This window comes from Gavialis gangeticus, unplaced genomic scaffold (genome assembly GCF_001723915.1).
Source record: "Gavialis gangeticus isolate Ggan-Ray unplaced genomic scaffold, GavGan_comp1, whole genome shotgun sequence".
NCBI lineage: Eukaryota > Metazoa > Chordata > Crocodylia > Gavialidae > Gavialis > Gavialis gangeticus.
In genome coordinates this window covers 56,065,490-56,080,390 of record NW_017729022.1, presented here as the reverse complement: position 1 = coordinate 56,080,390, position 14,901 = coordinate 56,065,490, and the positions used below count along the sequence as shown (strand labels likewise).

Here is a 14,901-nt window from a genome sequence, read left to right as displayed (position 1 = left end):
ATGATCGGGACAGCAGGGCAGGCCCTATGAGGAGAGGCTATGGGACCTGAACCTGTTCAGCCTCCAAAAGAGAAGGCTGAGGGGGGATCTAGTGGGCTGTTACAAACTAGTCAGGAGGGATCAGCAGGCATTGGGGGAGTCACTGTTTCCCCGAGCACCGCCAGGAGTGACCAGGAATAACAGTCACAAGCTGGCAGAGGGTAGGTTTAGGTTAGATATCAGGAGGCGCTACTTCACGGTCAGGGCGGCTAGGGTCTGGAACCAACTTCCAAGAGAAGTGGTGCTGGCTCCTACCCTGGGGGTTTTTAAGAGGAGGTTAGATGAACACCTTGCTGGGATCGTTTGACCCCAGTACTCTTTCGTGCCATGGCGGGGGGTCGGACTAGATGATCTGCTCAGGACCCTTCCGACCCTAGAAACTATGAAACTATGAGATAGATGGCAAAGAAGACATAAAATTCTAGTACAATAGAAGCCTTAGTCTGTCTGTCTGACCATAATGCTTTATTCACACTGTAATTGGTTGTCTCGGCAGCCAATCACAATGCTGACTGAAACAACTGATCGGAGTGCTCTGCACAGAGAGACATACAGGACAGAGTGCTGCCATGACAGTGGGCACTGAGGGGCTGGAGTGGGGGAGTGAAGCCAGCAGTACTGGCCTCACCCCACACCCTCTGCCCCCCACATCCCTGGCCCTGCTTCTTGGAGGCAGAGGGGGACAGCCTGGGATGGCGGAGCACCGCCACGATGGCAGGGATGGAGGGGACAGAGTGGGTGTGGTGAGGTGAGCAGCACTGGCCTCACCCCCACACCGGGCCTGCTCTGGAGGCAGCAGTGGTGGGTGCTGGTGGCGTAGCACCAGCCTTGCCCCGGCCCCCCCAGCTTTGCTGCTGCCACTCAGCCCCAACAAAAGCTGGCAGGGTGGGGGAGGAGGGAGAGAAGCAAGAAGGAGGCCACTGCCACCACTGGGCCCTGAGAACAGCTGGAAGAGAGGGAGGAGAGCCGGGGGGGAGAGGGCTGCACGCGGCCAGATGCACAGTGGCAGCAGCAGGAGGTGCTGGGTTGACAGCTCTGGCTGTTGCATGCAAGCTTTTTCCCCTCTCCCATGCCTGGGAGGAGGTGGAGCAGTGGGGGATGAGGGGTGGGGCACGTGTCCCCCATCATTCTTGATGGGCAGTTGGCTAGTGAAGATAATAAAAGGGGTAATGATAAGATTTTGGTGAGGACCTGGATATAGGATAAGGAGAAAGAGGTGTCAAAAATAACAAGATTCTAAGCTAGTGTCTAGACTGTTTTTTTGTATTTTAAAATACGATAGAACAGTAAAAAAGAAGAGATTTGACTGAGTTTTAAATCTATACCTGTCAGATAGTAGAATAGACACGAAGGACACATCCAAACAAGCATGGCTGTGTAGTATGTGACGCCACAGATTTGTCTGCAGAGTGACTTACCACACGCTCAACTGTTTTCCACGCTGCAAGAGAGCAATGCAGGGGTTTTATGGTTTTTTGGGGTGTGGGGGAGTTGTTGTTTTTTGACCTCTGGATATCCAGGGGTCAAAAAAAACCCTGCACACACAAAAAGTGGAGTGGCGCACACAGGGGCAATGTGCACCACTCCAAATCAGAGCCTGGGCAGCTGCAGCCATGTTCCAGCTGCTGGTCAGGGGCTGAGCACCAGGGTGACCACTGCTGCAGCCCCAGAAGGCCCCCAGGACCCCAGGTAAGGCTGCTGGGGCCAGGCCAGTGTTGGCTCCAGCCCCTCCTACACCACCAAGGTAACTTGCTGTGCACCAGAGGGCACGTGGCACAGGTGTTCCCTGGAGACAACTAGCAGCAGCACAAAGTGTCCTGCTGCTAGTTGTCCCCTGGGAACCAAACATCCACGCTTGTGTGGATGCGGTCTAAGTTACTCAAATTGATCCTTTCAGAATGATCTTCATCTCCTGCTGTAGAAATAACTACCTCTTAAAGGTTTAGCAGTGTGATGGCAATGTGGTTATGATGTTTTACTAAGTTCCAGAATTGTGAGTTTGTAGGTTGGCTTATACTATTACTAAAGATCACCCCAGTTAATTCAGGAATGGCCTACCTACGCCATTTGGGCTATAGTGCTACAGGCAGCCAAATACGAATCCTAGTTTCATCAGTTTTTGTTGTGCCATTGGCTATGAAAACCGGTGTGCTTTAGCAACAGTTGTCTGTGGATACTAAAAGGGTGCATCTACACATTGCCCTATGGTGATGTTGTTACTGTGCTGTATTTTAGTACTTCCTGTAGGAAGCACTAAAGCATGGTGAAGTAACTGCCTGTACTGCACTGTGTGCACAGTTAGTTTTAGCCACTATTTCACCATAGTGGTGCACTAAAATGAGGGATTGCACTGCTACTGTGAAGTAGCTGCCAGTCGCGTGTAGACTTATTTGATCACTACATTGCCATATTACATTGTACAGTGATGTAGTGCATCACTACGGTGACATAGGTTGATATAGACTTGCCCAATGACTCTTAAACAATTAGGATCTAGAGATTCACTCCAGGAACTTAGAAAAGAGTAACCAGGATGGGCATGTATTGTAGCATGTGCTTTTCTATTCCTGAGAAAATCCTACTGTCCTAACTGCTGAAGTATAAAATACTTTGGGTCTGTCAGACAACAATGGATAAGCGGCAGACACAACTGGCTGGGTTCCTTGTAACAGGTCCTGTATCCTAGTGCATGTACTGTTCTAAGCTTTACTAACTGCTGCCTGATACCATCCTTGACTTACACTGCGGCGTGACTCAGCAGCAGCTTGGGAAGTCTGTCATGGAGCTAACATTTTCATGGGTTACAAATTTCTCAGAGAGTGAACATATACCTGGAAAGGATTATACTATGTCATTGGTTAAAATTATTCCTTACATATTTGTACCTTTCGCTATGACACAAGAAAATATAGTGAATAGATGGTTTACAATTCATTCCTGGCACCCTAATTGAAAAAATGTGATTCTGTTTTTAATTGATGTAAAGAGAATTGGCGTTTTTCTGTTATGCCTTTAAATAAATATGCAAGCACAGAAAGCAAAATCGTACATTGCAAAGTAATATTGTAATGACTAAGTGGATAAATGAAATGCACTTTAATCAATCAGCTATCTTGCTTGCTTGCTTTTCACTCTCCCGTGCCCCACCCAGTGAAACCCTTCTCTACATATTCAAGCATTTATCTTTTCTTAGGCTTCTAGGCTTTTATTTTATTCAACAATTATTGAAAATCTATCCACTTTTTAATTTATTTTAACCAGGCAATAAGTGCTCTCTCAGAACAATTTTAAAAGCTCTTTAACTTTTTTAAGTGAGAGAACAGGGTACCAAGAGGTATATAAGGCAAAGTTCCTTAGGCGCATTTACAAAACAGAACTACTTAGACTCAGCTCTCTGGCGAAAATCACGGTTTAGCTTGTTGTTAGCTTTCTTTTCTCAAAGATGGAACGTGGCTCAGAGCATTAACTGGATCTTTGAAGAAGAGATGCTGGTAATTACTTCCCTGTAATTGCTGTTTTCTGAAAATATATAGCCATGCTAGATCACCACCCTTCCAAGCACCTCCTTGACCTTGGAGATACAGGTTTAGTCATTCTTTTTCACTCCTTTACCTCCCCTGCCCTGTTTTTCTAGGATTAGCACTTGCTTTTAGATAGGAACTGTTACTTGGGACCATTTATGGTGATGGCGTTTCCCTGGCAGAGGTCAACTGCTTTGGAATATTAAATTAAATAAGATTCCATCCATTTCTGTTCTGGGAGAATATACCCCAGGGGTGATCTAGTACAATTATATATTTTCAGAGGAGAATGAGTATAGATTCAGTTAACATTTGCAAAATCATTCCATAATCCTTTTAGGTGATAGATCAAATCCTCTGGAGTGATACTGGTCTCTGGTTTCTCTTGAGGTGTGTGATGTGTGCAACTGTCTATTAGATGCTGAGCTGAAAAATCAGAATCCATCCCTCTTGCAACGGTATTAAAATTTGGGCCATAAGAATAGAGGGGTACTTGTGTAATAGCTACTCTGCAACCAAGCTACTGACTGAAATATCTTATTGGTTTTTTGCTGTTGTTTTCTTGCTACCTCACTCTGCATAAAGGAACATTTCTCTTTGTAAAAAAAATCCAATAAATTACCTCTTAAGTGCAGAAAAAAGTTGGATTTATTCATTTGAACTATCTAGTTATGCCATCTTTTTCCTTTAGCTAAAATCAACAGGAAAAAATAACCTGATATTTTTAGGGAACCTCTTTAGTTTTAACTTATGAAACCTAGATATCATTTGGAGCAAAATGTTTCTTTGGGGCTCAACTGCCTTTCTGAAGTGATAAATTTTTAATGGTTCCCCTGCTGATCATAGTAAGTCCTTTGTGAATTTCACTTCCCCTGAATAATCTCATAGAACTTCATAATGAAAGAAAAATACAAAAACCTTAACTATGGGAAATGTTTTAAGTGTACAAGCTTTCATGATGATTGTGGACTTAATCTCTCTTTGTCTCCATTCCCCAGTTATAAAATAGAGGTAGTAATAGTATCTTCTTCTAATTTGTGAAGCCCTTAGCTATTGTATTGTAAGAGATAATTGCTAATAAAGAAATTAACACTTTTGTATTGTATTCAGGGCTTAGACCAGATATGTTAGAGCCATACACTGAATGAAGAGGAGAGAAAGAAACATTAAGTTGGTGCATCTATACATGCATATTAATGTGCTGCAATAAACTCCAGGACTTATGCACATTTCCATGTGTGCCCAGGATGACAGCACACTGAGTTGTGTCAAAGCAGCCCCGGCTGGCAAAGGGCTTGGGGAGTCAGCCTGCTAGTCTAGGGCTACTCCGATCCAGTTCAACGTGCTACGAAGGGGCTGGCTGGGGCATGAGGGTGCTTCAGCATGGGGCTGGCTGGCAGGCAGCCCCTGCTCACTGAAGTACCCTTGTGCCCCAGCCAGTCAGGGCAATGTCTACATTTGCACTGCTGTGGAGTTTTTTATTCTGCTGCAGGATAGTGTTTGTATTTACAAGTACTATCCTGCTGTGAAGTAAATTAGTTTACTCCAGCCTAATATGGGCACATGTGTAGATGCTGAGACATTTATTGTGCAGCTAATTAGTCAACTGCACAGTAAACATCAGGTATAGACATTCACAGTATTCACTGACTGTGGTCCTGTGGAAAAAATAATAATTAAAGCCTGAATCATAATGCATAGACAGAAAGGAGCTATGCGAAAGTTACATAGGCAACATTTGTTCAGGCAGTTCCACATTTCTGAGTAGTTCTCTTTGCAACCTTAGTGCTCTTTTCAATATATGACTATAATTATAATTTATTATATGTAATTATAATGTGTGCATTTAATGAGAATTAAATATAGACACTATGCTCGGCTCTGTATAAAATGCAAATACAAAGTTCAGGGACTTTGCAATAATAGTTTTAAGAATGATAAATACAATTTCTGACCTAGTACTCTTAATACATATATTATCAGCTTAGGCTCCTATTTAGAAATGAGTCAGTGTAAAAAGCTATGTAATAAACAGTTCTTTTAAATTCATCTCTGTCAGTCTACTCAAAGTAGGAACTGATACTTCTATTTTTACCCCTCTTTCACTTCGATCTGTGCCTGTTGCAATGTCTGGAAAGAAACATAAGGCATGAATACAATTCAGCTGTGTTTTTCCCATATGAATGGGTCAGTGATTCTCAACCAAATAATATATTTACACACACATTCATAGATATATTGAGATATATACATTTAGTTAGTCTGTAACATGTAAATTTACCCTGCCTTTTGTTTTATTTGTCACACTTTGACATGCACCCAGATTAAAGTAATATTTCATTTGTATTTTTTAAGTTTTGTTTTGGAGACAGATTTCTATGATAACTCAGTCTAAATCTCAGAAGACCACGGTGAGTTTCTTTTTTTCCCATCTCATATAATATACAGCTTTGTAGTACTGTTAAATGCCTTTCGCAATCAGCAGTCTTATGGTATCATTATTTTTATTTTTGTTCTGGGCAAAGATTAAATGTGAAAACAAATCTTTAACCTTTACATTCATAACAATTTACTGATAGGCATTCAGAAAGCTCTTTTAGAAATGTATATTAAATAATCATTCAATATACAAAGTGTATTTTATATAATACAATGTAACATTAAATATACTTCTCATTTTATTCACAATGCTATAGTATAGAAGAAGAATCATAAAGTTATGGAAACTCCCAATAAAAATAGATATTTGAGGTAATTTTCATAATGGTGAGTCTCTTTACATCAAAGACAGTTCTGTAACTAAATCTCTTTCTCTCTCATTCTGGAAAGTTGAGGAATTCCAGTAATTCAGAAGCATCGTGCACAGAAAGTATTTTTGGCTTCTGCTTTCAACATATTCCACATTTTTAGGCAGGCTTACAGCAGCTTTTCAACAGATGAAAATGGCCACAGTCTCTCACTTATGTCTCTTGCTTTCTTGTGTTACCTTCCTCTTCCTATTTGCATTTGACAATAGGTAAAATACACCTGCCTGTTTCATAGGTGATGGTGCACATGAGTCTTGTAATTATTGTTTCAGACCTTGAAAATCAGAACCTACAGATGTAGATGCATAATTCATCTGAATTTCAAATAATGCAATACACATAACAGGTGTCATCAGGCAATAAGTTTGTATTCTAAAATATTTAATACAAGGCTGGTAATACATATACTAGCAGTTTCTTCTTGTAGGAAGAGTAGAAGGGAGCATCCATTTCAGATGGTTAATAGTGCCTTAGCACTGGTTTCTCACTGATCTTTTGCTCCACAATGTAAGTTCTTTTTCACTAAAACAAGCCAACCAACCAAAAAACAGCCCAGACCCTGAGGTGGAAGAGGCTTTAACTCTGTGGGTAGCTGTAGGATCTCCAATAAAACAGCTGCACACATTTTGCCCATATCCTCTCCACCTTGATATGGTGGAGAGGTTTATATGCTGCCAATAACCTTGAGAGTGATGCTGTCAGCAGTTTTGGACCATGGTGGCAAGGTCAAGAGCAAGATTTTCAGGCTAATAGAAATCCAAAAATAAAAATCGTCAATGATGGAACAGGCAGATGAAGAAAAAATACATCACAAAAATGCAAAGGCAAATGAAGGCTGCAGCGGAATAAAAATCTCTGGTTGTGTAGTTGTTCCTTGTCATCAGATTAAGGGTTCCTTTCTGTGAAGTATTGTGTAGCAACGGTGCACAAGGACAGCCCCACAATAAAAGAAGACATGGGCAGGTGCTAGTGATTACTGGCTAGGCTAGTATGGAGGTGGGCAAGTGGTGACAATGACAGGTGCGAATGATTATGAGAAGCCCCTAGTCATGAACCTACACAGAGGTGATTGCATGATGGCTGTTTTACTTGGATCTGAGAGAGGTGTTTAATTTGTCATGTGCAGTCATGATTGAGCAGGCCCATTTAAGATCCATTCTGCTCAACCCATATGGGGAAAGGTTCAGAAAAGGTGCTCTAAACGTAGTCTGTCTCACTTCACCTGACTGGAAAACTGCATCCAGTGAGATCGCTATCTTCAGTTCAAATCAAGTAATGAAGTTTCCAACTCGGAATGTCCACACTGCCTGAACTTTCCTAACAGTGACTGACCAGAGTAAAAGGCAGCATATGTAGCAGAGCACTTGCATAATTTGATATTGACATTCATGGTGTTGGTTTTGCTACCACAACTAAGACTGTCACTCAGATGCCAGAATGTCCAGTCAGCTTCATGATCTTTTGTCTTCAGCTGACCAACAGACAACATGTAACAGTCATCATCAGTGCATGAGTAATGATGAAACAAAGAAGAGTTTGATTATAAACCTGATCAAATCTTATTATCTGTCCCTGAAGATATGATAAGTCTTCATGATGGTTTCAGTGGTAGTGTGGGCAGAGATTCTGAGCTATGGAAAGGAACATTTGGAAAGAAAGGGAAAGTCAATTCCAGTGGAATTCTTCTCTTGAGCAAGTTTTTAAAACATGATTTCATAATCACGAACTCATTCCACCAAAGCAACAAATGGAAGGCAAGATGGGTGCAGCCCTGCACAAAACACTGGCACTTGATTGTCCAAGACAGTGTTTTCCCAGATCCTTTTAATATCTGTATCACCAGTGCTATGACCAGCACAGATGACAGATCACTGCTTGATGCGTTCTTTCATGTCCATTTGTATTGCTCTAAAATGACGCAACCAAAAGAAGCAAGGAAGAGGTTCAATATTGAGTGCTTAAAAGACCCTGATAAAAGTGATCACTTCTAGCAGTGCTGCAGTGAAAAACTCTTTGACCTCCCTGATGATCTTGATCACACTGATCACTAGAAAAACCTTGAGAAAGTCATCCTTGAGGCAGCTAGGCTTCTCCATATCATGGGTAGCCAAGTCTAGGGGTTTCTTGGGGTGGAAGGGACAATGAGGGTTGGTAGGAGGGAGCAGAATCCACGTGTAAGGGTCCTATACTGCAGCCTGGGTCAGCTCTGTAAGGCTTAGGCAGCCTTTTGCCCTGCAGCCCTTGTTAAGTGCACTGACTCAGTTGCTACCAATCATGGCCAGCTGACCCCCAGCCCCTTCCCTCTGGTTCTGGAACTGCATTAAGGAACTGCTCCAGAACCTGAGCCTTGCTGCATAGCACACTGCTCTTCACTCAGTGCAGCTCCTGTCCCAGTAACTTCTCTGGCTTACCTGGTTCTTGACCCTGCCTTTGGATTCTCCCTGGAGACCTGTTTCCTGACTTCTGACCCCAGCATAGCTTACTCTTGGACTTTGCCCTGTGTATTATCCTTCAGACTTAATAACTAGGTTTCTGATTCCTGGCTCCTGATCCTGGTTTAGCATTTTGAATCCTGACTTGTGGCTCCTGACCCTTATCCTGGGGCCCCTGCTCCATGCCTGGTTCTGTCTACTAGGCATGCTGGCCTGGTGGACTGTGACAGCAGGTATGAAGAAGTCAGGAAGCCAGAAGGTCAGTCAAAGAAGCCAAGTCAGGAAGCCAGAGGGTCAGGTAGAGCATAGAGTCAGTGGGTAAACCAGGTTAAGTAGCCAGGAGAGCAAGCAAAGAACTGGGGAAAAGCTAAAGTGTCAGGCAGAGCATGGAGTCAGAGCATGAGCCAGGTTAGATAACCAAGAGATCAAGTGGAGAGCAGGTAGATGCACAAGCCATAAAGAACAGTGAGGTAATTTTAGTCAGAGTTGAGCCCTGTTATCCAGATGCTGCGTCTTTGGGGTCAGTGGAGGGGAGTGATGGGTTAGCTGATCCTGGCCAGCCATTCTAGGGAGTGGGCTGAAGATTAGATCCAAATAGAGGTTTCTGGCCAACTTGCTCTGCCTGTATGGTCAAGTGGGGAGGAGGCAGACTGGGATGAGTGGCCATTCTGGGAAGGCTGAGACTCCAGGTTTGAAGCCACAGCCTAACACTGCAGAAGGAAACATCAGGACTGACCTGGTGAGAATGACCAGAAAACATAAACTCTCATTGACAGAGAAAGGGGAGCCCTCAAAGCTTGGCAGAATGATATTAACTTAAGCAAAAGCAAGACACTTATTGCCACATTAAAGCCAAGACCCAAAGGAAAATTTAAGAGCAAAAGAACCAGTGGTGAGAGGACAAAAGAGATTTGGAAGCTTGCCGACAGCTTCGACATGCATAGTTTCTTCAGCACAAATGAAACTATCTATGAGCCAAACACACATGGAGCCATTGCTCTGAGGTCCAAGGATGGAACAACACTCTTTAAAGACAGCTCCATCATCAATGCACAGGAGAAGTACTTTCAAAAGCTCCTGAATCAAGATTCTAATGTTGGAGGCAATGTGATCAAAGCCATTCCACAACACCCCATTAAGCTGACCTTGCAGATCCACCAACTTTCAAGAGGCCTTGAAAGCCATTAAGCAGATGAAGAACAACAAAGCACATGGCCTTTATGGAATACCAGCTGAAATTTATAAGCAATGTGGGAAAAAAAGCTCTCACCCACTATATACCGTTCTCATGAAAATCTGGAAATGTGAACAGATTCCTAGTGACTTGAGAGATGCCAGAATCTTTACCATATTCAAGAAATAAGATATATCACATTGTAGCAGTTACCATGGTATTGCACTCTTGTCCATGGCTGGGACAATCCTCACCCACATTCTTCTCAATAGACTCAATTCCCTCATTGAGATTTTACCCAAGTCCCAACATAGTTTCAGACCACTCAGAGTTACAGTTGATATGATCTTTGTTGCTAGATGGTTGCAGAAGTGCAGCAAGCAATGCTAAGACCTTTACATGGCCTTCGTTGTCCTCGAATCTCTTCAGGTCACCTTGAAGGCCCATCTGAAGAAATGTGATACTAACATTAATACCTCGGAGACTCAAGCACTGAATTATTCCTAGTGGTGCTGTGATGTACATCGAGGCATCAGCCATTTTGAGCAAACTCACCTCTCTGGAGATGGATAGATGAGAGACAAAGGGAAAGACCTGTGACTTGACATCACTAGCTTCTGCTCCTTCCTCCCAGAACTATTTGCCATGTCTGCAGTTGAACATGCAGATTGTGGATTGGCTTCCTCAATTGTCTATGGACTCACTGATGGAAGACTGTCACTCTCATATTGGGGGACTGCTGATGACACTGGTGATGATCCTTGGCATGCCTGTACAGTGCTCATTACTCCTAAAGGCAGCTGTCAAAGGTATACCCACTTCACACAATTTGTGATATCCCCTGCACAAAGAACAGACTAGGTGCAAAGGATTCTGGCTTGCCTACAGAGGGAAGTTCTTGTATCAGTGTGATAGTGTGAATTTAAAGTATTATGTTCCCCAGGTGGACACTTTTATTCCTGTTTAGCTTACAGGCAGTCCTTGACTTACAACATTTCAAGTTACAACATTTTGCACTTACAACATTTATAAATTGACACCCTGTTTCAACTTTATGATGTCAGTTTCGACTTTACAAGGCTTGATCCGATGCAACGCCATGCCATGCCAGTGAACAAGTTAGCTGCGTCACTCATCTCCCTGGAGAACATCTGTCCAAACTTCCTTGGACACTTTCTTTAGAAAAGCAGACAAGACTCCAGAAAAACCTGCAACCAAGACTCCTGAGAAGACTACAGCTGAAAGCCTTTCAAAAAGTCCAGCAGTCACCTCAAAGAAGTTCTTCCAAATCAATGATTGCTATTTACAATATAAATACATTAATGTAGCTATATTACTCATCTATAATTGATTTGAGTAAAAAATTCTGGGGTATTTTTGGTGGAAATAGGGTATCAGGCTTCGGTTCAGGAACAATCCCCCATTTATAACGTTGTTTCTTATGAGAAAACTGGTTCTGAGTTGCAACGCTTTGATGTACGACACAGTTGGTTTCTGAAAACCGTGTCTTAAGTCAGAGGACTGCTGTATATCACTTTGGAAGTAGTTGAAGATAACAATTTACTGGGAGCATCTGCATGCTCATTAATGTGCTTTTACTACTGTGCATTAATTTTAGTACCTCTAATATGAGGTACTACATAAAGGGTCTATCTACACATTCATTAATGTGCAGTAGTTGCTATACATTTAATTTCGTACTTGTATAATCACGTACAAAATAAATGCGCAATAACCGGAGTTACTGCATGGTAGTGCCAGTGAATGTTTTTAGTGAAGCCACTGTGCAGTAGCCTACTAATACCATGCAGTAGTGTAATAGCACTGTTTGTGATGTGACAAGCTACTGTACAGTATTATTAGGCTCCTGCGCAGTTAACATAGCTTGGCGATGCACCCAAAGGTGCATTAAACCATGCTACTGTGCAGTAGCAAAGGCAAATGGTTGTTTTTTTATATGCTTAATGTGCAGTAGACTAATTCTACTGCACATTAGCACATTTTTTGCTCATGTGCAGAACAGTCCACTGTGCATTAAGGCATGTTGTGCAGATACACCCATTGAGAGGTAAATGCAACCAGGGATGCTACCTGCTATAAGATAAGTGTTGGAAACTGAACAGATGGTACACTTAATCCTATACTCCTGCTCTTCAGTAGATGCAAAATGGTCAAGAGTGCAGGATACCCACAGGTCACTTCTGGCTATCTGCACTGTTAAGGTATTTATTTTCATTTATTATAGATTCTGGCTAAATGCCATGCTCCCAAAGACGACATAACAGACATACACCCATAATATAAATACGTTTGAACAAAGTAACCAAACTACCAGTATTATAACATTGTTAGAGTAAACAAAGTCTCTGAGCTAGCTTCAGCCCTGTGTTGCACCACCCTGACACAGCATCTGCTCAGAGGCAGGGCTGTGCTTGTGAACCCGATGGTTCAATACTCTCTTGCTGGAAGTGCCCACAGCTTCCCTGTTGCTGTGGGTGGGGAGAAATCCTGGCCAGGACATCACTAGCTCCCAAGACAGAAAGAGAGGGGTCAGTTTCTGTGCAGGCCCTGTTGGGACTGAAAGCTGCTTTCCCTCACAGTGGCTCCCAGAAAGCTTGGAGTGAAAAGCCTGTTTTCTGGGCTGAGACTGAGTCCTCTGGGGCACAGCAGCCCTGCTAGAAGTGTGCAGCAGTGTTGAAAGGACTGCACATATTTTTTCTTCCTGAAAAAATATATATATATGACATCAAGCAAAAGCTTTTCTTCACACACCTTAAGCCACATTGAAAGCCTGCGCAGTTACAATAAATGCCACCCACAGACCTATGCTCCTATTCAGTCCTTTCCCTAACCCAAGCGCAGTCTTAGTCCTAGCCCTGATGTTGGGGTTTACATTCTGTTCATCCCCTGGTGGTGTTGCTGTTACTGTCACTTCTGCTGCCACTATCAGTGTCCCTCAGATCTGCTTGCTGCTCACCTTGCAGCAGTTTCATTTTCCACTCCACCGACCGTCCCACAATGCCCCACCAGAGAGCTGGGGTCAGGGGAATCACAGAAGAAAGGGGGGTGAGGGGTGGGAGAGGGATGTCCGGCTGTCAACCCCCGCAGGCGGGGTGCCTGCCCGGCAGCTTTCACTGCTGTTGGACTCGCTTGAAACGGGTCTTTGCGGCCAGCCTGTGGGTTGCTGCCCCAGCAAGAGCGCCGGCTCGCGGCCCCTGTACTGTGCGGTGCAAGCAGGGTCCCTGTGGCCGCACACTGGGGCGCGGGGAGTTGGGGTGGGGCCTCGGAGCGGGACACCCAGCTTCGGTTGGGGCAGGAACAGGTCGCCCCGACCCTCTTCCTCCGCGCGCGAAGGGCGGCTCCCGCCTGCGCCGAATTTAAACTGCGCGACTCTGCCTCGCGCAAAGCACTGCTGCTGGTGGAACCCGCGTGCCGCTCCCTTCCCAGCCATGCAGCCAATCGCCGCGCGGCTTCGTTCCTGCCCCGGCCAATCCAGACGCGCTTTATTGCGGGTCGGCCGAAGCGGTCTGGTTGCGCGCGCCGCGGAGCCGGGGCCGTTGGCGCGGGGCTGAGGCGAGTTCCACCCCCACCCTTCTCCTCCTTCTCGCAGCGCCCGCCCCGCCTTCTCCTCCCCTTTGTTGGCGTCTCTCCGGCCGGGCGGGCGAGCGAGCGGCGCCGGCCATGCCCGAGTTCCTGGCCGACCCGTCGGTGCTGACCAAGGAGAAGCTGAAGAGCGAGCTGCTGGCCAACAATGTGAGCCTGCCGGGCGGCGAGCAGCGCAAGGACGTCTACGTGCAGCTCTACCTGCAGCATCTCACGGCGCGCAACGCACTCGCGCCCGGCCCCGGGCCCGGCCCACCCGACTTCTCCAGCGACGAGGAGCGCGAGCCCACTCCTCTCGGCGCCCGCGGCAGGGGGGACGGCGCTGCCGCCAGCCGGGTAAGAGCTCCCTCCCGCGCCGAGCCGGCAGGTGGCCGCGGTGTAACCCGAGAGCGGATGGCCGCGCTTTCCCGCCCGAATAGAGCCGCCCCTCCCCCACCCCCGCTGCGCCCGGCTCCCGGCGCGGCCTCCCACGTGCGGCCCCGCCCCCGCGGTCTGCCCGAGTGGGGGATCACGGGCGCGGGCTGCTCCCAGCAAACGGCCGCCGCGGCGGTGCCGCTATGCTGAGCTGCCCGTGGCAGGAATAAAAAAGTTGATGAAAGAGAAGAAGGTCCTTCCCCGCCGGCCTCCCCGGGAGTGGGGACGGTGCAGGCGGCTGTAAAAGGGACAGGGAGGAAGAGGGGACTGGTCCTGTGGTGGCACACTTCTGCTTAGCTTAGGGAACGAGTCCTGCTGGGCCTTTCTGTCCAGGGAGCACCTGGTCCTTGTGGGACTTAACCTGCTTCTTTCTGAGTTCTCTTCCCCATGGTTAGCTGCTCTTTGCAGCCATCCGGCTGTTTCAGATTGGTTCTCACGCGGGTATCTGTTAGTTTCCTGGTACCCTCCCATGCTTACAGGGAAAGAGAGGAAAGCTTTGATTTATCTTAAATGGAGGAAGCTCTTTAGAAAGCTTGTAATCTAAAGCAGCGGGTCCCAGTCTGGCACAGGCACCACCAGTGGTACGCAGACAACCTGTCAGTGGCACGTATTAACAGATTTATTATAATTACTTTATATGACAAAAATTTGCTGGTGGTGTTTAAGGTTGAACTGAAAAAAATGCTGGTGGTACTTAAGGTTGTCTAATTTTAAATTGGTGGTGCACAAGCTGTCACTTTGGGAGCTGCTGATCTAAAGTGTAACCAGGTCTGTTGTGTGAAAATTTTTGCAACAATTCATTGCTACATTGGTGCAGTTTGTAATACTATCTATTCAGACCTGTTTGAGGCAAGAGGTCTGAAAGAGAGAGGGTATTTCTCATTTGTTAGGCTGGTTAACTGAGTTTTTTG

General features: G+C 45.2%; 1 protein-coding gene and 1 long non-coding RNA gene across 2 annotated transcripts in view; one reads left to right on the top strand and one right to left on the bottom strand.

Annotated features, from left to right (window-relative positions):
• Positions 1 to 2,050: 2,050 nt before the first annotated feature.
• On the bottom strand, positions 2,051 to 13,573 carry LOC109295897. Its single transcript, XR_002096855.1, has 3 exons — positions 12,719 to 13,573; positions 2,138 to 2,142; positions 2,051 to 2,061 (listed from the first exon to the last, which is right to left on the bottom strand). It is a non-coding gene; the product is annotated as an uncharacterized LOC109295897 (long non-coding RNA).
• Positions 13,574 to 14,360: 787 nt separating this feature from the next.
• The window catches only part of TMPO (thymopoietin), a 53,229-nt gene continuing 52,688 nt past the window's right edge, over positions 14,361 to 14,901 (top strand). Inside the window, exon 1 of the mRNA XM_019515028.1 lies at positions 14,361 to 14,380. Within this exon, the coding sequence (XP_019370573.1) occupies positions 14,378 to 14,380 (3 nt within the window). The 5' untranslated portion in view covers positions 14,361 to 14,377. The remainder of the gene's footprint in view (positions 14,381 to 14,901) is intronic.